Consider the following 22,098-nt stretch of genomic DNA (forward strand, 5'->3'; position numbering starts at 1 on the left):
AAAAGTTTCCACACCCACACCCACAATCCACCTTCCAGAGAACCATTAATACTAGTTTATTGAGCATTCAAACAGATACTTTACTCTCCCTTCAGTTTAACAAAAGTAATATCATATATGTATCTACCACTGCTTCCCCAGTCTACATAATATTCCATTTTTCATAAATTTAGGTTGTTTCCAGGTTTTTGTTAATATAAATAATGCTTTGGTGATCTTAGGTCTTACATTACAAAAACTTCCCGAATATCAAAATAACCTGATAATGAACTGAAGCATAGCAACCACTCTATTAAGATAATTCATATTTTCAAAAGTGCTGTGGTTAGGTAATAGTGGCATTCAGCAAGTTTAGAGAAAGAACATTAAATTCATGTGTCATGTGCTCTTCCATGTCATCTTAATTAATCCTCTTCCTGTGTCATCAGAGGTGGTATTTTATAGACCAGAAAACTAGGGATCAAAAGGTGAACTACTTACCCAAGGTTCTGTAACTAACTAGTCATTGGTCCCTGAGTTTCAAACCTAGGTTCCCTGACTTCAGATCTAGGGCTCCTTCTGCTGTTGCACATGGCCAGTTTGTCTAGTCTAAAGGAAATAAAAATAGCTTGTCCCAGTTGCATGATTCTTTGGCTCAAACACGAGCAGCTAAATCTATGGCTTGCTGCTTCTGGATGTGAGATGCAAAGAACCATAAAAGGTAGTCCCTATTTAGAAACAACTTTGGAATTTATCTACTTTGCTGTAAGGAAAAAAAAGTAGGAAAAACCAACTTGTTTGTATTTAATCTTCCATCATTCCTATCTCATTGTCAAGCTTTCTCTTTACAATCATTGTTCGATGGCATTTTATAGTGTCGATGAAATTCACTGGTAAAACTAGTGATGTCATCTGTTGGGTTCTGTGGAGCTCTTTTAGGATCTGAGCACCCATGGAAATTTCCCCAGACAGGCTACTCCACACACCCCTCCATAGCACTTAAAAATCAATAGATCCCCTCTGTGCTCTGGGTAGGGAATTTATTAGGGTACCCTAAGTTTTGCAGAGGTCCATGGCTCAAACATTAGGAAGAACCCGCCCCCCACCCCAAGTCGTTTGTCCACACATTACTACCAAGGCCTTAGATGTCCCATACTTGGGGCATGATACACTGGTGAGCTGGGGACCTCCTGTGCCTATGGTTTTGAGCGCACTGAGTACTCATGGGTTCTCTTAGGTTGTGGGTCACCAAGGCCTTGCTACCCAGCACTGAGAGGCCTCCACTCCTTCTCATTTTCAGATCTCTGTTCATCTAGGAGAATCTCCCTCCCCTTGGCTTTCTTCAGAGGCATGTTAGCTTAGTACCCACATCCTCTTTCTTTTGGAAAACTGCTCCTTTCCTACCTCAGGCTATGTGGCTTTGTGGGCTGATTTCACTTTCTGGCCCCAAAGCTGGACACAGAAGCTGGCCTGGGCAATCAGGGCACAGTGATTCCCTCAGGAATGAGTATGGCATGTAACCAAGAAGCCAAGCCTGGAACTCGCTGGAACTGGAAAGAAATGTGCTTTCTTTAGGGTTGCTCAGTTGGGGAGAAGCTTGGCACTGCGTGGGTCCAAAGTTGCCAGCCACACCTGAAAAGCCTACCTAGGAATCAAGCCATCACAGAAGAAAGGAAGCCGAGGAATGGAGATGGGTGTTCTGTTAACATTATTTTAGCCTTTGGGTCAAGTCAGGCCTGAATCCAGAACTATCCCTGGCTTTTCTATTATTTAAACAAATAAATTCTTTTTTTTTTTTCCCTGAAGCCACTTTGACACAGGTTTCTGTCTTTTAATTGAAAGGATCTTGATACGCTGCCACTTGACATTTAACACATCACTTACCTTCCCTGCCTCAGCATGTCCCTTGAATCTTTTAGTGAGCTGAGGCTTTTACAAAAGACAGAGCTGTTGACTTCATGCTGCTTCTCCACTCAACAAAAAGCACCTGCTCCCTAGTTTGAAATGAAGGATTGAAATAAAGGAAAACACAAATTAGTAACCACACACACACACACACACACACACAAAAGGTCTCTCCATATGCCTGGGAAACGTTACCAGCTCTCACATGGAATAGGAGTTGACCCTGATCAGGTCCCAAGAGCCTCAAATAGGAGAATTCCTGTTATGCTCTGATGCCTTACATGGGTCCAATCAGTCTACATTCTGAGGGGAGCTGAGAAAAATGGTACCCACACACAGCTTTCTTCTTGGCTGGTCAACCTGAAAATCTTACTCTGCTTTATCCATTTTGCACGAGAACATTCAGAATGTGTGTCACGTAAGCTCGAGTAGAAGAAAGCAATAACAAGAGTTTTCAGTACTGAGTTTTACTGCTGGTAAAACATTAAAAACCCATGTATCCAGGGACCCAGGGAAATGAGAGTATTAGATGACCTGCCATGTCTCACAAAGTGGTGTCTCAAAATTAGCCCGCCTCTTCCACCCGGGATTTCCATCAAGGTGGTCACCAAGATCCTCACCTCCTATTCACAGAGTAACCATGGGTTACTGTGGCCTGTGAGTCCCTTCTTTCTGATCTCGCTCTTGGTGGTGTTGCTAAATGCTAAATACCCTGGCTTTACACATGGTGCTCCCAGCCCATGACTGCCCAAGTAACATGCTGGATCAAGTTTCTACTTTGAGGAGTGTGGTTGTTCCTGACCTGGCCTGTAGGAGACGCTGCTGGGCTCAACATCTAAAGGACATCTGTAACATGATAACTACCACAGACTGCACATATTCTAACTTCTTATTAAATTAAGGTTCAGAAACTGAAGAGTGATTTTGAGAAATTACTTAGATAAGAAAAACTAAGTGCAGATACCTTAGCCACTTACAAGCTGGTTGACATTGGATTCATCACTTCATTTCTCTTGAACTCTATAAAAGAAGAGGTTAGAGAGGCCCCCAGTGATGGGCCAGGACCTGGTTACATCATAATCACTTGAGACCATTGTTAAAGGTTCATGCTCCCACAATGGCCACAGTTCTAATCAGTCGCCTGCGTGAGAATGTACATGCTTGCTTAGCAAACAGCCTAGGTGATTCGGATGGGCACCCAGGTCTAGGAACCACTGTAGAAGATAATTGTCTTGTGATGCTAAGAGGGTCACTGAGCATGCTGCCGCATTAGCCAGGCTTGGGCAGGACTGGGCATGGTGGGGGTGGAGACTGTCAGTCTTCTCCCAGGGAGACCTAGGGAGTCTAAGGAGAAGATCACCATTTTCATGCTCATTACAGGCTCTCTGGTATCTTCCATTTCTACCACAAGAAAACAGCAGGTCTTAACCATAGTCCTCTGCTGAGCCAGAGGTTCTAAAAATAGAAAAGAGATCCAAATCCTGCTTCCAGGATCTTGTGAGGGTGAAAGAGAGTAGATTGCCTGGGAGAGGTTCTTAACAAAGAGGTGATAACTCTTCCCTGGGGCCAGAGTTTTCCCCTTGCCCTGCCCCAAGCTGCAATGGCTTGGTCGGTTGCCTAGGAGACCAGCTAACACTTCCTGCAGGGCAGGCTCCCCTATGGAGTTGCTTAGAGGAGCTTGGAGCAACTAGAAATCTGAAGCAGGAGAAGCAGAGCCCTGGAGTGCCAGAGACCCTTCTCCCACAAATGGAGAAATAAAAGGAAATGCAAATAAAAGCAGGTGAGTGTCCCAAGGGGGGACAGGGTTTGGAAGAAAGGGGGCAGGAGAGGCCCAGATGCTAACTCCTTGACTAAGCAAGAAAGCTTTAGGGAGCCTGGGATCTTAAGTCCCTGCTCCCTGCCTGCCAAGCCAGGTTCTAGGTGCCGAGAATATGCAATAGAGAAGCTGGTTGGGGAGACACCATGTCAACTTAATATGAAATAGAATAGCAAACAAGACTTCCACAGGGTTTCTGCTACGGAATTTGGGATAGCAAATAGGGATCAGAAGGAACTTACTGAGTTTATTGCCAGATGAAAGGGGAAAGGGGCATTTTGAGAACAACTTGAGCACAGGTAGGTATGAAATAGTAAAATGTGGAAATAGGGGTTCTTGGGAAGAAGGTCTGACTTGTTTGACTTAGAGCACTGAGGAGCCATGGCAGAGTTCTAAACAGGTAGTGATAGCAGGAACTCTGCATATTAGGAAAAAAATCATTCTGGCATCATGATTGGCTGGGGACAAGGCATGAGACAATTCTGCAGTTAAAAGTACAAACCCTGAGGATGGCTTTATCCTGGATGAATATTTAGGAGAATCAGCTATTAATAATTCAGAAAGTTAGCTGAAGGTTTTCTTTTATCCCCAAATCAGCACTTCCTCCGTCCCTTTGACCAAAATGCCAACAGCCATGGACCAGTCTGTACTTTCCCTTCTCTTCTAGCCACTCTCCCTGGGCAATATGGCCCACTTTTGCCCAAATTCTGGGCCTGCCCTTAAAGCATTTGTTCAATAAGTGCCTTTTTGTTTTTTAAGAAGCTACTATGTTTTAGGCACTGTAAAAGTATTCTAGCAGTGGACATTTCTAAGCGACTGCCCTCAGGGAGCTCACGTCTAGTGCGCTCAGGTTGGGACAGAAGGAGTAGACCATTGGCATACAGAAGGTCAGATGGTGAAGTCTGCTGTGGAAAACACTAAAATGGGTGGAGGGTCCTGTTGGACTCTGAACAGAGGCCTGAGGGTAAGGCTGTGACAGTTCATCCTACTCCCCAGTACCAGCTCTCTCTGGGTCCCCAAGGCACTTGAAATATTCATGAAAGGAATAAGTGCTTAGGAGTCTCATGCTGAAGTGCTTCAAGGCGGCAGATATTTAGTGGCATTCTGCATTTCTATAGTACTTTGTATTTTGAAAAGCATTTTCTCAAACTTGATTTCATTCGATCCTCTTGACAATGAAGTTAGAAGTAGGCCCTCGGTTACTTCATCCCTCTTCCACTCTGCAGATGAGAAAACCCAAGGTCCAGAGCTCTTCCCAGACCCCACATTGCTTGGTCTCCTCCACTGGCCCATGTAAGAGCCCCCAGAACCATTCACAGGCCTCAAATGCATTTTAAAAAGCATTAATCACCACCACCACCACCCCACAAATAAGGAACTGAGACCCTATGAAGGGGCCCCTGTTGATCAAGCATTTCTGTTACAGTCCCTGCCATAGCGTTTCCAGAAAAGCTCGCTGAAGTCAAGCCAGTTTTGGTTTTTAATTTAAGACACTGCCACACGACCCTGGTGCTTCCCAGATAATAAAGCATCTTCCAAATAAAAGAAGTGAAAAGCCAGTTGCTGAACCATTGCTAAGCTCTTTCATGGAGCAATTTCCTAAGAGAATATACTAATGTTCGAGCTGCAACTTCATAATTTCTCACAGGTTGTGCATAGCCAGGATTTGTTTGGTTGCAAGTAACAGAAACTGAAATAAGCTAGCTTAAGCAAAAAAGTAGAGTTATAAGAAACAGGTTCACAGAGACCAAGAGCAGAAAATGGGTCTGTTCTTACCAAATGCCTGGGATAAATAGTTAGAAATTCAAGAGTGGAGGTAGTTTTTTAACCTCCTTTCCTTTATCCTCACTTCCTCAAAATACTTATTGTTTGCCAGTCCCTGCTCTCACGTAAACAATAGTGTCATGGGAGAGACATGCCATTTCTTTAAAAATCATGCTAATGTATTTATCACTCCAAATTAAGACAAGCTATTTAAAAGAAAGGAACACAGTCCTGGGAAAATATATAAAACAAAGTAACCTGAACTTGAATGGAATGCTGGAGACTTTTCCCAAAGGAAACATATATGAGCTAAAACATCAAAGATTAGGAGAGTACAGGGAGGGGAGGAGAATGTTCCAGAGCAAAGACAGCAGCACATGCAAAGATCCTGGGGTGAGAGGAACTATGAAGCATTCCAGGGCCCTTGTGCGTGGGAAAGTAGGAAGTCTAGAGAGGTTGATAAGCAGCAGTCAAACCCTGTGGGGCCTCAAATTCCATTTTAGTCTTCCTCCTAGGGAAAAAGGGAAGTCTTTGATGAGTTTTGAGCAACAGGGAGAAGATGAGAGTACCACACTGGATTCATGTTTTTAAAAGATACCCCAGTTGGTAAAGAGAACAGATTGGATGGGAGGGCTGAGGGGACCTAGAGGGCAAGCCAGGGTCTACTGCAGTGTCTACGACAGAGGTGACAGTGGCCTGGACTGGAGAAATGTCCATGGAGACAGATAAATGGTGAGGTTTGAGAGAGTCTTAAAACTAACAGGATGAGATGATGGAATGGCATCAGGAGTGGGTGTCAAGAACAATTCCTAGATTTTTGACTCCTGTAAGTAGATGCTAAGTAGATGGTGGTTCTTTTCTGTAGAAAACAATGGAAAGAGGAGAGTGTTGTAGGGAATATCACGAGTTCAGTCTTGAGCACATTGGGTTTGAAATGCTTCAAGTGGAAATATCCGGTGTCAGTGAATACCCAGCTCTGGAGTCAGGGAGGGACGCCTGAGCTCTTGATGTACAAATAGCAGTCGTTCATGGATAGGTGGCAGTGGAAGCCTGGTAAGAGGAGACATGAGAGCCATGCACCCTCCTTAGTCTCCAGGAAAACAGGTAGAGGAGAAGTCTGGGAAGGAGCCTGAGGAAGGAGCAGGCAGGAAGGGAAGAAGCCAGAGACCATGGCCCCACAGAAATGACCATCCCCTCCACCTCCCCCTGGAGAACCTCTTCCTGCTCCTAATACCAAATTCCCAGTGAGAGGATCTGATTGATCCATCCTGGATATACACCTCCAATAAGCGGTGCCTTCCAAAGCAGAAGGATCTCACTTGAGCTCAGCCTCATCTCAATATTCTTTCTATTCTACTCTCCTCATCTTGAAATTCCTACCATCTGGCCAAACAGGCCTTCTGTGAGTTCCTTGGATTGGCCAAGCTCTTCCTCACCTCAGGGTTTGGAAACCGGCTGTTCACTCTGCTTCCCATCCTTCCCATGGACTCTCCTTTTCACCCTTCAAAAAGATCTGAGCTCAAAAGACACCTGCCCCCACCACTTCACCTTGCCGAAGAGCTCCTTTCCTGATGCCTTTCTATGACAGCCTCCTGTCTGTTCCTTCACAGCGTGTGCCATGGTGTGTAATTTTGATTTTTCAGACCAATTTTAGAATATAAACCCCACAAGGTCAAGGACAATACCTATCTCACTGGTTCTCAACGGGGGTCAGTTTTGCACCTCTCCCCCCCATCATCAGGGGATACTTGGCAATGTCCAGAGATGCTTTTATCTCAAGGAGGAGGAAGGTGCTGGTGGCATCTAACAGGGAGCAGCCCGGGGACACTGCCAAACATTCTGCAATGTACACACACAACAGAATGGTCCACCCCCGAACATCAGAAGGCCAAAGTGGAGAAACCCTTGCCACCGTGTTCACCTTTGAATCCTTAGCACAAAGCACAATGCCTTAAACCTACTAGATGTTCAATATGTATTTAGTGTATTGGTAACTAAAGAACAGCTGAGCTGAGCAAACCCCGCAAAAATATTGTCTACATGCTGTGTTTATCCTCTTGTGTTCTTTTCCTCCTTAGGAAAATAAGAGTAGGTTATTTTTATAATGGGACCCAAATTAGTCATGTCTTCCATGGTCAAGATAATAGATTTCTGGAAAATCATTCCTAAGCAGGATTCTCTGGTTTTGCAAATAAAAACAGCAACAGCAATGTTTTTTTTTTTCCCCATGGGAATCGAGAGGGGAATGTCTGCCTTGAAGTGAGACCAGATAATGGTTATTGCAACATTTTACATCTATCTACCTGGGGGCTTTCATTATCTAACCACCAAAATGGTATGATGTAATGTCTCACGAACTTGATAATTGATCAGGACTCTACAGGGTGCACCTTCTCAGTTCCTGCACAGAAATAGCAATGTTCTTGGAATCCTTTTGAAACTAGAGGAAAGAAAAGAGGGAGGCACTGGTTGTGTAGAGTCGATGTCCAGGACATTGATCTAATCACTTTATGTTTTGTAGCATGAAGAAAAACACTGATAGAGATCCAAGGAAGCAAATGACCCAGAAGAATATGAATGGACCCAGCCAGAATCCAGACAATGGATTACTGGTCACCCACGTTAACCAGACCCAGGACTTACTGGTAAAAACCAAGGCACTTTTAGTGAGTGGTGACATGTCACAGCTAGGGCACAGAGAACACCATCAATCAACTCTGGGTATTTCTTTCTTCACATAGGATCCCCAGACTAAAAAAAAAAAAAAGGTTAATTAAGCATTCATCTCTAATCCCCTGCCTTTAGAAATGAATGAAGAAAATCTTTATGTTGTTCGTAGGAATTTTATAGTCTTTTTGGCCACATCATTAAATATTCAGGAGTCTGTCAAGATTCTGATCATGTTGTCAAAGTCTGTAAAGTATTTTATTCTGAAGTTCCCCTTCCTAAGACTTTTTTTTTAATTTTAGGATTCCCTAAAATTTAGATAGAAAATTCTGTTTCAGAAAGTGCTGGTAAAGCAAGAGAGTCGTGACAGAATTAAGCTCTAGAATAGACAGACTTTGATATTAGGCTGACTCTCCATGTATTAGCAAGCTGCTTTCCAGAGGGGGTGGGACTGTCTAGAACATTCATTCTACAATGGAAAGAGCCACCATGACTGGTTGTCAGGTGCAAGGCTATCCCACAACCATCTGCTAACCTACTAGAATATCTAGAATTTAAATATGGTACCTTTGAATGGTAATCCGTTTAAAACCATACCTTCTAATGCTGGTATTATACAACCAGAAGAACAGTCCTATTTTCTTTTCTCAAGTTTTGGCATTTATGGGAATGCAAGTTTAATTAAAAGGAAATGAGGAAAGGTCAACAGCATCTTGAAATGCTGAAGAAATCTTCAGTGATTTCAAATGTTGATGACATGGTTCTTTATTCCAACTAACTTCATATCAAAATGTGAGGTGACTTCCCAGGTGTACAAAGGACCACTCTTAATTTATCAGCCACATTCAGAGTCTCCTTTTCCTCTCTGATAGAGAGTTGTAGGGAAGAGGGAAAGAATTGCCCAACACCACTCCATGTAAAGCACCTACTTTCATATGTAACGAACAGTCCAAATCTAAAATGTGGTTAAGAGTAGATCTCTAAATAATAGTAACTCAAAATCCACGTGCTCCAACATGAAAGATCATTTCAAATGCAAGGAAGATGGAAGATGAAATGCTCGCAAGCTCAGAGGTCCCAGCCAGTCCTTAAAGATGAGAAGAGTGACATCTAGTGTTCGCAGGAGGCAGAGCAGCATTTCCTGAAGTATAGGACAGGGACCTTGCTATTAATGGGTGCCTTTCAAGGGCAGGATGTTGATTAGCATGGAATCACAAAAGGAGCAAGTTTTCAGTCCTTTCTCTCATTCTTTCAGGAGATAAGCAGTTCAGCACTGGCATAGTGTTATGGTTACAAGCATGACTTGAGCTTCATAAGCCTGGGATTGAATCCCAGCTCCACCATTACTCGCTGTGTGGCCTTGGGCAAATTACTTAAGTGCTCTGTGCTTCAGTTTCCTTGTCAGTAAAATGGGGTTATGATGATGATGAACCTACTTTGTAGAGGTAAATAGGTTAATGTATGGAAAATACTTGACAGTAAGTGCTGCTGAGGTTTTGCTATGATTATTGAGCGTGTTTTTCATGCTTCCTTCATACCTGCTAATTTCCTTTTGGAACAGAGGACAGAGCAGGTCTCAGGCACAGAACGAAGGCATGGATGCTATCTAGAGGGAAGATAGTAGCAGTGTTTTATTTTCATTGTTTTTGCTTTTGGTGGTGGCGGGGGACATTTATGACCAAACCTCAGGGAAAAATAAGGATCATGGTGGAGAATTGTTTGTGCAGGGACACTCAAGGTTATATTCTATAACCATAGCTTCACAATGCCCATTATACAGATGGAGAAAGAGAGGCAATGCCCCGTCACGAATCTAGGAAATGGAGAATGCCTCTACCTGGGCACAGTAGCTCAACCAGCCACCAGGCAGTGTCCATCTCCTCCCCCACACCCCGTTCACTCCCAGGAGAGCCCTGGCACACACAAGGTCCAGGAGAACCCACTTAGGGTTCAAACATCTTTGAATCTGGCCTGGGGTCCCAGCCGGGTTTTAAAGAGTGCTCAGACTCACCCCACATTCCTTAGATACCACTGGAGGAAAGGGTGTCACACATGGGGCTGAGCTGGGGTCTCACCCCCCAGCTGAATCGTGGCCGGCTCTGGCAACACTTAGGACCTCTGTGCACAGAAACAGTCCTGGAAGCTCCTTCAGAGTCCCCACCTGATCCAGGCTGTGGGGAGAGGGGTCCGTCCAGCCTCTTCTTGGGTCCCACTACCCCATATTCTCTGCGCTCCAACATGCGGCTGCCTTTCTGGTCTTCAAGCCCTACCCACCCTCAGGCCTCCACCTGGAAGGTGAATTTCCAGCTCAGGCGACTAATCGGCCTCCCCATCTCCACCCAGTCATTTTCCATCAACTTCCCCCGCTCTGTTCTCTTAATGGCATGGCTCCTCTCTGAGACTGTAATGCATGTTGATGCCTTCCCAGTTTACTGCCCACCTCTCCATGCTAGGATGTAGCACTTCTTTCCTTGTCCACACAGCCCTAGCACCAGGGACAGGGCCCAGTTCAAGGTAATGGCTCAGAAATACCCACTGGAAAGGGGAAGGCAGAAATGCCAGGCTCCAGAAGAGGTGAGCAGACCAGGCCAACTCAGCCCCACACCAGGATTCGCCAACTTCCGGCTCCCAGAAAGCACAGCCCATGTCAAATTCTTGTCATGACAGATTTCAGCTCCACCACCAAGTACACCATGTACATTTTGAGCTTAGCAGTATGTAAGTGACACAAAGGTCACTAGGTCCCAGCAGGGGAGCGCCGTCCCTGTCATGGCCTCAATCCTTCAATGCCTAGGAAAGTTTTCTAAAACATCCACAGCTGAACAGAATCACCCCACTTTTCACATTCTAAAAGGTCCTTTAAATGTTTAAAGGACCTTTTAGAATTACGGGCAGCAGAGCTCGCTCACCTGAAAGGGTACAGAGAATACAAGTGTGGAAATAAATAGAAGACCCACCAAATGAACCCACCATCACTTGTGTTTTGCAGAGACTCAAAGGCAGGTGGGGAAAGGGGGAAATTTGTCATGAAAAAGGGGAGACTTCGGCTGCAAGTCTGAGGGTATTGTGTGAGGTGGCTGGAGATGAGCTCTTTAGAAGCAGGCATCATCTATGACTGGTTTGGGGACATTTGACTTTTCTCTGGTTGGTCCTGAGTTGGAAGTGGGAACAAAAATATAGGGAAGTTGCTGGGTGCAGTCGCGCATGCCTGTAATCCCAGAGGCTCGGGAGGCAGAGGCAGGAGGATCACAAGTTCAAAGACAGCCTCAGCAACTTAGCAAGGTCCTAAGCAACTCAGGGAGACCCTGTCTCTTCTAAATAAAATATTTTTTTCAAAGTCTGGGGGATGTGGCTCAGTGATTAAGCACCGATAGGTTCAATTCATGGTATTCCCTCATCCCCAAATTGGGGAAGTTAACAATCAGTGACTAAATCCTGACTACTTGGGGTGAATTGCTGCAGAGGTTGTGGCTCAGAGTTCTATGATCGTGTTGTCTGGCCACTGTGTGGGGGCATAGTCATTTACAAGGCAGGCTGTGGTGTTACCCTAGAATGGCCGAGGCATGGGATAGGGAACAGGTTGGGTGTCCAGAGCCACTGGCCCAGAGTACTGGCCACCATTTGTTTCTATAGCAAGGAGAATTTGCAGAATGCCTTAGCGGGGGATCTGGCACCCCTGGGGTATCCACGTGAAGAAAACCAAGGCATCCTTGTCCCTATCTCACACACAGTCTTCTGTCTGACTCTGGTTTCTGTCTTGCAGAAGCTGCAGGAAAGCAAGGATCAGTCTTCAGTTTTGGAAGAATCTGAAGACTGGCTTTCAACTCACAGTTTAAAGTTTGAGAAACTCACCCTGGCTGACCTCATCAATCAGGGCACAGCCATGCTGTAAGTGTGAAGCCATTCCCCTCACTCCTGAGAGCTGCATGATATGCCCCACCCCCAGTCCTGAGAGACCCCTTCACCAGGCTTTAATTTTTCAGGGAAGAGAGCTGCAATGTCACCCAAAAAGTGCGCTTCTGCACCCACACCATCTACCGTTTTGAATCAAAGCTTTCTGAGTAAGTATGTTTCTCAATGTCCTCCTGAAAGACCCCCGGACCCTCAAATCCCCCGTCCAAAAGAGAACTAGCGTCACACTGGCTGCAAAAGCAAGAGGCAAGTTTATTAATACACAGGCGCCTGCGGGTGCACAGCAAAACCTCAGCCGAAGCTTTGGTGAACTGGCACACCGGGCTTTGGGGTACAGATCTTTTATAGGGAAAAAGGAGTTGTTTTCCACCTAGCACAATAACAGGTATTTTTGAATCCAGAATACATGTCACTTAAAGGGTAAACTTGTTTTTCACTATGATAAACTTGTTTTTCACTATGATAAACTTATTTTTCACTATAGTTTCCCGAAAAACTCATTAATCTCACAGGTTTACATTGTGTTTCCTCCCTGTTCCCGCTTATGATCCCAGTTTGCTCAAGCATGTCCTGTGATGTGGTCAGGGTGCCCTTTCTAACAGGTTATGTAGTGAGCTCACCCTGTTTACTGCATACTTTCTACTTTTCATAATCAGGCCTTAGGTTATGGGGCTGGGGTCCTTCACTCCCATAACCCAGTGCTCAAGAGTTAGGTTGTTCCCCAGCCTGAAAGTAACTGTGTTCAAACACCAATCTCACAGGAGTTTGGGCAGATCTCTTCCCACCTGTAGCCCCAGTTTTCCCTTTTCTCAAATTTAAAGGTTGGACCAAATGAGTCTTACAGTCCTACAGTAAGACTGTTCACCCTTTGGATGAACCCATAAAACCTCACCCGTTTCTTTTGATGTTTAATGGTTAAGAGAGACTACTTTTAGAGCTGAGCATGGTGGTGCACGCCTGTAATCCCCAGAAAATCAGGAAGCTGAGGCAGGAGGATCACAAGTTTGAGGCCAGCCTCAGCAATTTAACAAGGTCCTAAGTAACTTAGTGAGACTTTGTCTCAAGAAAAACAATAAAAAGGGCTCAGTGGTAAAAACACCCCTGGGTTCAAGCCCCAGTACCAAAAAACAAAAGCTACTACTTTCAAGTTCAAATTGGTTGGGCTCATACCTTTATAATGTATGTCAAAAATATGCATACATCCCTCTCCTGAACTGATTTGATAGTACAAGAATATGTGCAAATACATACACACATGCATACAGATGTGTCTCTGGATAATCAGTAGACAGACTGACAGATTAGGATGGTCCTTTCATCCTAGTTATAGCAATCCTAGGATCCATAATTATTGTTTTACTGAGGTTTTTTGAAAGGTGATGCTGGTGCTGCTGCTGCTGCTGCTGATGATGATGATGATGATAGATAATATTTAATTAATGTGTCACAAATTCTGCTAAGGGCTGTATTTCACCTTTACAACAACCCAAAACTTTGTGTTACTCTCACACCAGCTAATCAAAAGTAAGTTGCTAAAATGATCATTCACAGAGTTGACCAATTTGCCAAATTTATCAAAACATTTTAAAGGTAAATTTTATAGCAATTTTTATTGGGTTAGAAGATTAAATGAGTTTTGAAGAATTCTGTGATATTTTAGTTGACTGGTTTTAATTGTGAATCCAGCACTTTACGGAATTTTCTAGTCTATTAAGCTAATTGGTCATTTGGCAACTGGATCATCAGAGAATTGACCTACAGTGAGTTGAGTTTGGACAAATCGACTTGGATAGAATGCTTTATTATCTGCTTGCTGAAGATGACACAGCACTGGGGCTCAGAGAGGTTACCATACCTGCCCAAGGTCATACAGCTAGTGATAGGCAGAGCTGGCTCTCAAGCCCAAGCCCCTCTCATTATGAAGCTCATGTTCTTAGCTCACGTCTATCCACCCACCACTTACACATCTACCCACCACTCCTTGCCCCACCATTTTATATTTATGGGTTTTCCTTGCTCTTTTCTGGTCCCCAAATCTACCTGCCCTCAGTGAGTGCAAGTCAGTTAAACTCAAATGACTGGGTCTTTACCTTGAGTCCCCATCATGTGCTACTGTCCAACCAGTGACGGGAATGGCTGGCTTTGCATTAAGACAACATCAAGAAATTCCTCTGGCTACTTTTTGCAAACCAATATTTTGTTACCCAGAAGTTTCGGCTGAACAACCTCGGTTGAGCCTTTAGGATCATTCTCCAGGAGACCAGGGGTGGTTGCATCTAAGAAGACACAGATTTGAGCAAATACAAGAATGTTCTTCCACCTTCCTCATGAGCAAGTCCCCCGACCTCCTGGATCTCCCCTCACTCTGCAGCTTGCCCCTCATCCCACCAAGCAGCCATTGATAATGTCGCCAGCAGAGCAGCCTCTGCACTCAATATCTTCCACATACCCTTCGGGATTTTACCTGGCGTCCTGGAAAACTCAGAGCTGTAGTTATTCTCTTGGCTAAATTTTGCCTAGATTTCTAAAAGATCCCACCCACACCTTCCTCCTGTGGGTGTAAGTGGCTGTTGCTCAGCCGACTGTAGTGATGAGTCTTTCTGGTGTCTTGACAGAGTTATTGAACGCTACCAGCAGAGAATCCAGTGGCTCACAGAAAACAGCAAGAAGGTAACAGACGCGGATCTTGTTCTTTGTCCCTTTCCATTCTGTCTGTACTGGTTACAATTCTTTCAGCTGCAAACGACAGCTCTCCAACTTAAACGGGCTTAAGTTAAAAAAGAAACTTGTTAACCTCCATGAATGAAGTTGTACCCAGACACAGTTGGACCCGAGTGCAATTTGTCTGGGCTCTGCTTTCCTGAGGATTGGTTTTGCTGTCAGGAGGGCTCACCCCAGGGTTGGGAAAGAGGGCCACCAGCAATCTAAGCTTCCATGTCACTAGCTAGACAAGTCCAGTTGAAAGGGACCTCACTTCCTGTTCCCTCCCAAGGCCTGGGATTGATTCTTACTGGACTAATTTAGAAAAATCACTATGACCAGGAGGTGAGAAATGCTACCTGGCTAGGCTGAGCCTGCGCTCATCCCTGTGGCTCAGTGGTTAATCACCCCCTGAGTTTAATCCTTAGTACCTCCCTCTAAAAAAAAAAAAAAGAAAGAAAAAAAATTATCTGAGTACATGGAAGAGGAAAATTCAGCAGCCAATAAAGTCCAATAAAGTTGATTTAAGACAAAAACATCCAATGGCACCTACTGCCTCTAGAGAGCTCTCAATTTCATATGAATAAAAAGTTCCAGTTGACATGCCACTCTGACAGGAGGGCACTAGAGTACAGAGTCCAACAGCATTGACATGCATATGGTAATCGCCTTTAGAAACTCAATTAGAAATGCACAGAAATAGCACAGCAGCTGTGGAGCCCAGCACATCTGCCTTTGACTGGTAGTCAGCAACATAAAAAGGGGCATAGAGAAATTAGGATAGGCTGATGTCATTAGACTTCAAACTTCATCTCTTACAAAGGATGCTTTTTCTACAGTCTCCAGATTTTTCTGTAATGGGCAGCCCTCACTTTATGAGAGTACACAGTAGTGCTAAGGAAAAAGAACTTCTAGAAACTAGGCTGTCATGCATGGCCTGGGAGCAGATAATGCCCAGAGCTGAAGTCAGGACCCGGGGTTTTGCTTTTTCTCCCATAAAATGGAGGGGTGGGGGGCTTCACCTGCTGCTTTTGTTGAAGTAAGAGGGTGTTTGCACCTCTGTTTCATGCAGAGCTGCTCTGTGCATGGCCCAGGAGAGCCACAGAGTTGTGGTGCTTATTTCTGAATGCCTTCTTGGTTTTAGGTGTTTGGCTCCATCAAGGGGGCCAGGGTGGGCATCCTCCTTGATGCATCAGCATTTGGCAGTGGCCCTCGGAAGGAAGAATTCCAGAATGACTTCATGGTAAGTCTATACCTTGAGTCACTCCCCGACCCTCCCTGGCTTTGTTTACAACAAATGCAAAGCAGAGTGTTCTGTGAAGAACCCAGCTGCTTAATTAGCACCTACATGAGAGAAATGCATTGGATTCTGCGAAACCTCACCCCATTTTCAGTTGCAGTGTGAACTTCTAGTATTCTCACCACCAACCAACTAGACTTTGCCTCGAGAGCCCGCAGTTCCCTGGAGAGAGGATGTGAAGGCGGGAATCAGTTGGGGGCTGACTCCAGCCCAGGACAGCACTAGGATCCTGGACTTTTCTGGAAGGAGGGGCTATTCTGGTTTCTTTGGTGTATCTGGAGTAGAAAAGCTCAGAACTCTAGAGTCAGATGATGAGACAAACCCAAACCCCCATTGGGCCATGGACCCTGGTATCTCAGGTCTCCAGTGCTTAACTACCTTCTCTGTGAAATGGGAACAAGAACTCGGCTACCTAACAGGGCCACATGGAAGGAGTTTGTTCCAATAAAGTGCTCAGTGCCAGACCTGGCCGAGAGAAAAGCCTCTGTAGTCTCTGATGGGAGGGGAAGGGATATTATGGAAATCCCTAGAGCTTTAGGGAGACCACAGCAGCAAAACCCCTCTCTTCTATCAGGCACAGGCTCAATGTGGCCCAGCTTGTTCAGCTGTCCAGAGTCGTCCCCTGTTCTGAGGGTCGGGGAATAGATGTCTATGCAAGCTCCTCTCATGATAAGACCTCAGGTTCCAAAGATTCCCCAGGCCTGGTGGTCTAATGTTAGGCTCATGTTGGTGGCAGGAAGGTGACATTTCTAGCTGACCAGGGAGGAGGGAGGAGCTGCCGCTTGAGGGCACTGAACGGGCTGGTGTTTTGCTCATGGCTCCATTGCCAGCCCTCATGCCTTTCAGTGATGCCGCTGTCACCCCCCAACCCCCACCCCATGTGGCAGCTAGGTGCCCGTGGTCCAGCCACAGCGCATGCTGAGACAGGTGGCCAGCCAGCTCCCCTCACCACGTGAGACCCAGTGGGTGGAACCTGGGGATGGCCACCAAGCCAAGGCTCAGAGCCTGCATTTCAGCACAGCTCACGCCCCATCCCAGAGGGTCCCGCTAAGGCTGGAGGGGTGACACCAGGCTCCTCGTGGCCCCTGGCTCTGTGAGCCAGTGATGTCCTTTTGTCTGGCAGAGCCTCATCGATGAGCAGCTGAGCCTCAAAGAGAAGCTGTATGTCCTGTCCTTTGGCACCACCATCAATCCCCTCTGGCCAGACCCCGTGGAAGTCAGCACCTTCACGTGAGTGCTACCCAGCCTCCACCAGGACTTTTTGCTTTCCTCCTTAAGCATCAGTGTCTTCTTCATCGAGTGTGGACCCCCATAAGTGAATACAAAGTGACCAGTTCACAAAAGCAGAAGCTCAGCCAGCCAAAAATTGGGGGGGGGGAATGGTCACTGTGCAAATGACCAGCCCACAAAATGAAAGACAAGATACTTACAAGGCATGATTTTTGTCCAGCAAATTAGCAATGATTGGTTTATTATTATGAAAATAACATGCATGTTTTTAAAAATTCAAACAGTAGGAAACATAAATAATAACGAGTCTCCCTCTAACTCCAGCTTCCTCCTCACTTCCCTATGATAGTTTGGTTTATCAGGGGTCTCCCTGTGCTGCCTAGGCTGGTCTGGAACTTCTGGGGTCAGGGGATCCTCCCCCCTCTGTCTCTGGAGTAGCTGGCAATACCAGTGTGCACACTGTGCCCGGCTTCTGGTTATACTCATACTCACATAGGGATAGGACATGTGAGTGCTTTTGCAGACAGACTGAATATTCATGCACTTGTATATTTGAACATAAGCGGGAGCAGGTAACGTTGTTCTGTACCTTGATCATTCACCCACTCTAGCAGTGCCTACAGATCCATCTCGCTCTTCTTGATGGCTATGAAGAATTCTTCTGCATACCTGTCCTTTATTGGGGGATTCTAGTTTGGAGTTTTGTGGGGTGGAAAGGAGGTTTGTATGAATTCCTACTTGTGCCAGTATGTAGAAACCTCTTTTCCATCAAGAGGATGTCACCTAGTACGTACTGGGTGTGATGCTGAGTGCTTCTCATGGATGTTGTCTTAATGTTGACACCTGAGAAAATAGAGCCCAGATTGGGTTCCCAGCTTAAATTCCTGGAAAGGAAACCCCCTTCTCCAGCACCAGCTGTGAAAGGGAATCCTTCCACATACAGAGATGGCCTGGCTTGGGCAGCTCTGGCAGGATCCTGGCTCTGATGGTCTCTGGTGGAATCTGACAAGTCCTCTAACCCTTGTTTGCAGAACAGGGCCAGTGGGACCTACTCCTCCCAGAGTTGTCATGATGAAATGAGAAATGGGTACCTGGCCGGGACAGGTGCTCAGTGAACTCGAGCATTCTGTACTCTCTTTTGTACTCCAGTTGGGTCACCATTCCCTGGACCTTGAGATCCTCAGCTCCAGTCATTCCTGGGCTTCCCTTATCATGTCCCTATGTCATATCCCTGCCACAATGCGGCACTTTTACCATATCTTTATATTAACTCTATTTATTATTGAAGGCAATTTTCTATCAAGACTATAACCAAGAATCACACATCACGTGCCACAATTAGACAGTAACCATAAAAATAAATATAATGAAATATTGAATTCCAGCTAGAAACTGATTGGCTAGAGAAGGTGCTAGGCTGGGACTTGTTCTCTCTGTTCAAAGGGAGACTTGGATTAGCAGAGTGCTTGGCTAGAGTGGGGTTCTGTCCGCATGCCGTGGGGCGGAGGGAGGTGACCAGACAGCTAAAGTAACAAGTGACAGTCTCATTAGCACCAAATGGAGATATACTTTCTTTTCTTTTTCCTTTTGGTGGTGCTAGGGATGGAACAGCCTAGCACCACCAAAAGTGTTCCACCACTGAGCAACACCCCAGCCCAATTTTCCCTTTGTCTGCCTGAAAAAGTGGAAAGGGCAGAATGTTGCACTAGTGCCCCCGTGAGGCATGTGGCTGTGCAGCTAAGTCCCGGATGAGATGGGACTTCTTCCTTGGCCACATGCCAGCTCTCAGGGTTATGGGATTAGTTCTTGCTTCATGCTGAACTCTAGATTCCAGGAAAGTTGGGTGGGTATGGTAAGAGAAAGGGACTCAGCCTCAGCCCCTCAAATAGCAGAGACACTGCAAGCTCAGGTTCTGGAGTCAGACTTGATTTGAAATCTCATTTTTATCAGTTGTTTTTAGTATCACCATGGACCAGTCCTAACTCTGAGCCTCAGTTTGTAAGCCTCATCTATAAAATGGGAATAAAGGCACCTACCACAATGGTTATCATTAGAGTTAAATGAGCTAATATTTGTCCTAAACCTGGCACCTGGTAAGAGTCCACACAGAGACAGTTTGTTGAAGGGTGGATCACATATGTGACGTGGTTCCATAAGATGGTAACTGAGCTGAAAGATTCCTGCCACCTACTGACATAGCTGTTGTAACAGTGCAATGCTCATGCATTTGTGGTAATACTGCACTGCCAGACATATAAAAAGAGAACACAGCTGGGCACACTGGTGCACTCCTATAATCCCAGTGACTCGGAGGCTGAGGCAGGACGATTGAAAGTTCAAGGCCAGCCTCAGCAAATTAGTGAGGCTCTAAGTAACTTAGTGAGGCCCTAAGTAACTTACAACCTGTCTCAAGATAAAAAATAAAAAGGGGGCTATGCCTCAGTGGTAAAGCACCCCTGTCTTCAATCCCTGGTACCAAAAATAAATAAAGAAACTAAAGAAAAAGAGAGCATATACAATTCTATATAGTACATAATACTTGGAAATGATAATAGATGACTATCTTTCCAGTTTATGTGTCTACTATGCTGTCCTTTGTGTGGATGTGATTCTGGGGTAAGCCCAGGGCTTTGTGCATGCTAGCCAAATACTCCACCACTGAAGCACACACCATCCCTGTGCTGTGCCTCTTCTGGAGGTTTGGAGCATATTCCTTCACAGCAAAACACTGTGCAGTTTCCACCAGGAGCACCTCATCTCTCCATTACATCCCTTCCTCGCACGATTGGTTTGATTTCCTGTGGTTTTGCTCGAAGGAGCAATAGACTACACTGCATACCACCGCCACAGGGCCCAGATGTGTGGTAGGACACACCCTCTGGTTTGTATATGTCCATTCCGTGATGCACACTTCACATCAAAATCACCAAAGTTTTTCAGAACGTTCTGGTCATGATGCGGTGCATGAGTGTAATCAGGTTGCTGCTGCTGTGTCTTCCCAGCCTCCAGGAACTCAAGCTCTGGGTAAAGGAACAGCAGCCTGAGGGAGGCAGCAATTTACTACAAGCCCTGAAGAAAATCTTCACACTAAAGGGGCTGGATTCTCTGGTGATTATAATGGGAAGCTGGTAGGTCCTCTTTTCCTAAGCGGGTAACAAACTACGTGAAGTGGGTTAAGAAGCAAAACACTGTGTGAGGAAGGATCACCATGCGTGGTTCTCCACACGTGCTCAAGAGAGGATCATGTTTGCAGGTCACCCACCCACAGCTAGGACAGGGTAGCTGGGCCTAGGGTCCACCCAGCCCTGCGCCTTACACAGGAATCCTGAGTCACAGTGGTCGGTTCAGAATGAGTAGATGTTCCCTGGGAATTACCATTTGGCTGTGGCATATTCTCAAGATGATTTGACCTGGGGCATCTTCTCCTCCTCTTCTGTGTCCCCCGCCCCCAGCCCAGACCAGCCTTCTGAAATCCTGTCTGACTACATCCAACAATCCTCCATGGGAAGGGACCTCATCACCCAAGTCATCACCTACAGATGCGATGATCAGGTCCCCTCTGTAAGCACTTGGGATTCTCCTGGGTTCCCTTTGGACTTGGCAATAGTGAGCTGGGCTGGCCTTTTGAGGCTTCGGGACTGGGCAGAACTCCCACACTGTGGACCAGACACCCTCCCTATACCTACCTCTCCTGTTGGTAAAATGGGAAGCACTGGAGAGCTGGCAGGTCCAGGCCAGGAGGGGGCTTGTCTGAGCATTGGTGTTACCCTAGCTAGCAAGGACTGATCCTGTGGCCATTCTGCAGGCTATCCTGAAGAACCTTGCAGAAGCACTCAGGGGCTACTACCACTGCTACAGCCCAGAGACAGAGGTAAGTTCTCTGCCAACACACCACCCTTTTCACCTGCCTCCAAGGCTCCCAGCTCATATCCAGTAAGTTCACACAAGTAAAATCAGGTTAAAATGAGTAGACGGGAAGAACAGGGACAACCTGGGGTCACAAGTGCTCCTTTGCCAGTGTGTATGATGAGTTGATTGCACGCCTGGGAATCTACAGACTGGTTGGCAGAATCCCCTATCACTATCCAGATCCCATGAACACGGGCCCAGCCTCTGTCCCAGTTCCCACCAGAGCACTGTGTGAAACAGACACCTCTGTTCTCAGTCCTAGAAAGACTCCTGCTACTGCAAGGGACCCACAGCTGGGCAGAAAAAGCAATTAGTCTGTTATGACTTGGATGTGAGCTGTCCCCCAAAAGCTCACATGTGAGACAATGCAAGAAGGTTTGGAGGATAAATGATCGGATTATAGCCCTGCCCCAATCAGTGAATTGATCCCTGGTGGGATTAAGTGATTGGAGGCAGGTGGGGTGTGGCTGGAGGAAGTGGTTCCTTGGGGGCGTGGCTATGGGGTATATATTTTGTATCTGGAGCATGGAGTCTCTTTCTGCTTCCTGATCACCATGTGAGCTGCCTTCCTCTGCCACACTCTTCCGCCATGTGGTTCTGCCTCACCTGGAGCCCTGAGGAATAAAGCCGGCTGTCTATGGATTGAGACCTCTGAAATAAACCTTTGCTCCTTTATAATTGTTCTGGTCAGGCCCTTCAGTCACAGCAGTGAGAAAATCTGACTGAAACACAATCCTATACCAACCCATTAGTGTCCATGACCCAGTTAACAGCTAAACACCATCCATATTCCCAATGGAGGTAACAATTAGAAAACACGAGGAGATCCATTTGGCAGATTAAGAATCCTGTCTTTGTTTGGCTAACAGGCTATGTCTGCTAGTAACTGTGAATAAGCATGAATAACTGAGTGCTT

General features: G+C 45.8%; 1 protein-coding gene across 1 annotated transcript in view; it reads left to right on the forward strand.

The window, feature by feature from the left end:
• Nucleotides 1–3,640: 3,640 nt before the first annotated feature.
• VWA3A (von Willebrand factor A domain containing 3A) overlaps nucleotides 3,641–22,098 on the forward strand; it is a gene marked incomplete at its 3' end in the record, with an annotated part of 44,653 nt that continues 26,195 nt past the window's right edge. The window contains exons 1-10 of the mRNA XM_081299765.1: nucleotides 3,641–3,664; nucleotides 7,986–8,109; nucleotides 11,895–12,019; nucleotides 12,115–12,192; nucleotides 14,659–14,713; nucleotides 15,888–15,986; nucleotides 17,167–17,273; nucleotides 20,276–20,401; nucleotides 20,726–20,834; nucleotides 21,079–21,144. Coding sequence (XP_081155891.1) covers nucleotides 7,987–8,109; nucleotides 11,895–12,019; nucleotides 12,115–12,192; nucleotides 14,659–14,713; nucleotides 15,888–15,986; nucleotides 17,167–17,273; nucleotides 20,276–20,401; nucleotides 20,726–20,834; nucleotides 21,079–21,144 — 888 coding nt within the window. The 5' untranslated portion in view covers nucleotides 3,641–3,664; nucleotide 7,986. The remainder of the gene's footprint in view (nucleotides 3,665–7,985; nucleotides 8,110–11,894; nucleotides 12,020–12,114; nucleotides 12,193–14,658; nucleotides 14,714–15,887; nucleotides 15,987–17,166; nucleotides 17,274–20,275; nucleotides 20,402–20,725; nucleotides 20,835–21,078; nucleotides 21,145–22,098) is intronic.

Source organism: Spermophilus citellus, assembly GCF_964194105.1.
Source record: "Spermophilus citellus genome assembly, chromosome: 6".
Lineage (NCBI taxonomy): Eukaryota > Metazoa > Chordata > Mammalia > Rodentia > Sciuridae > Spermophilus > Spermophilus citellus.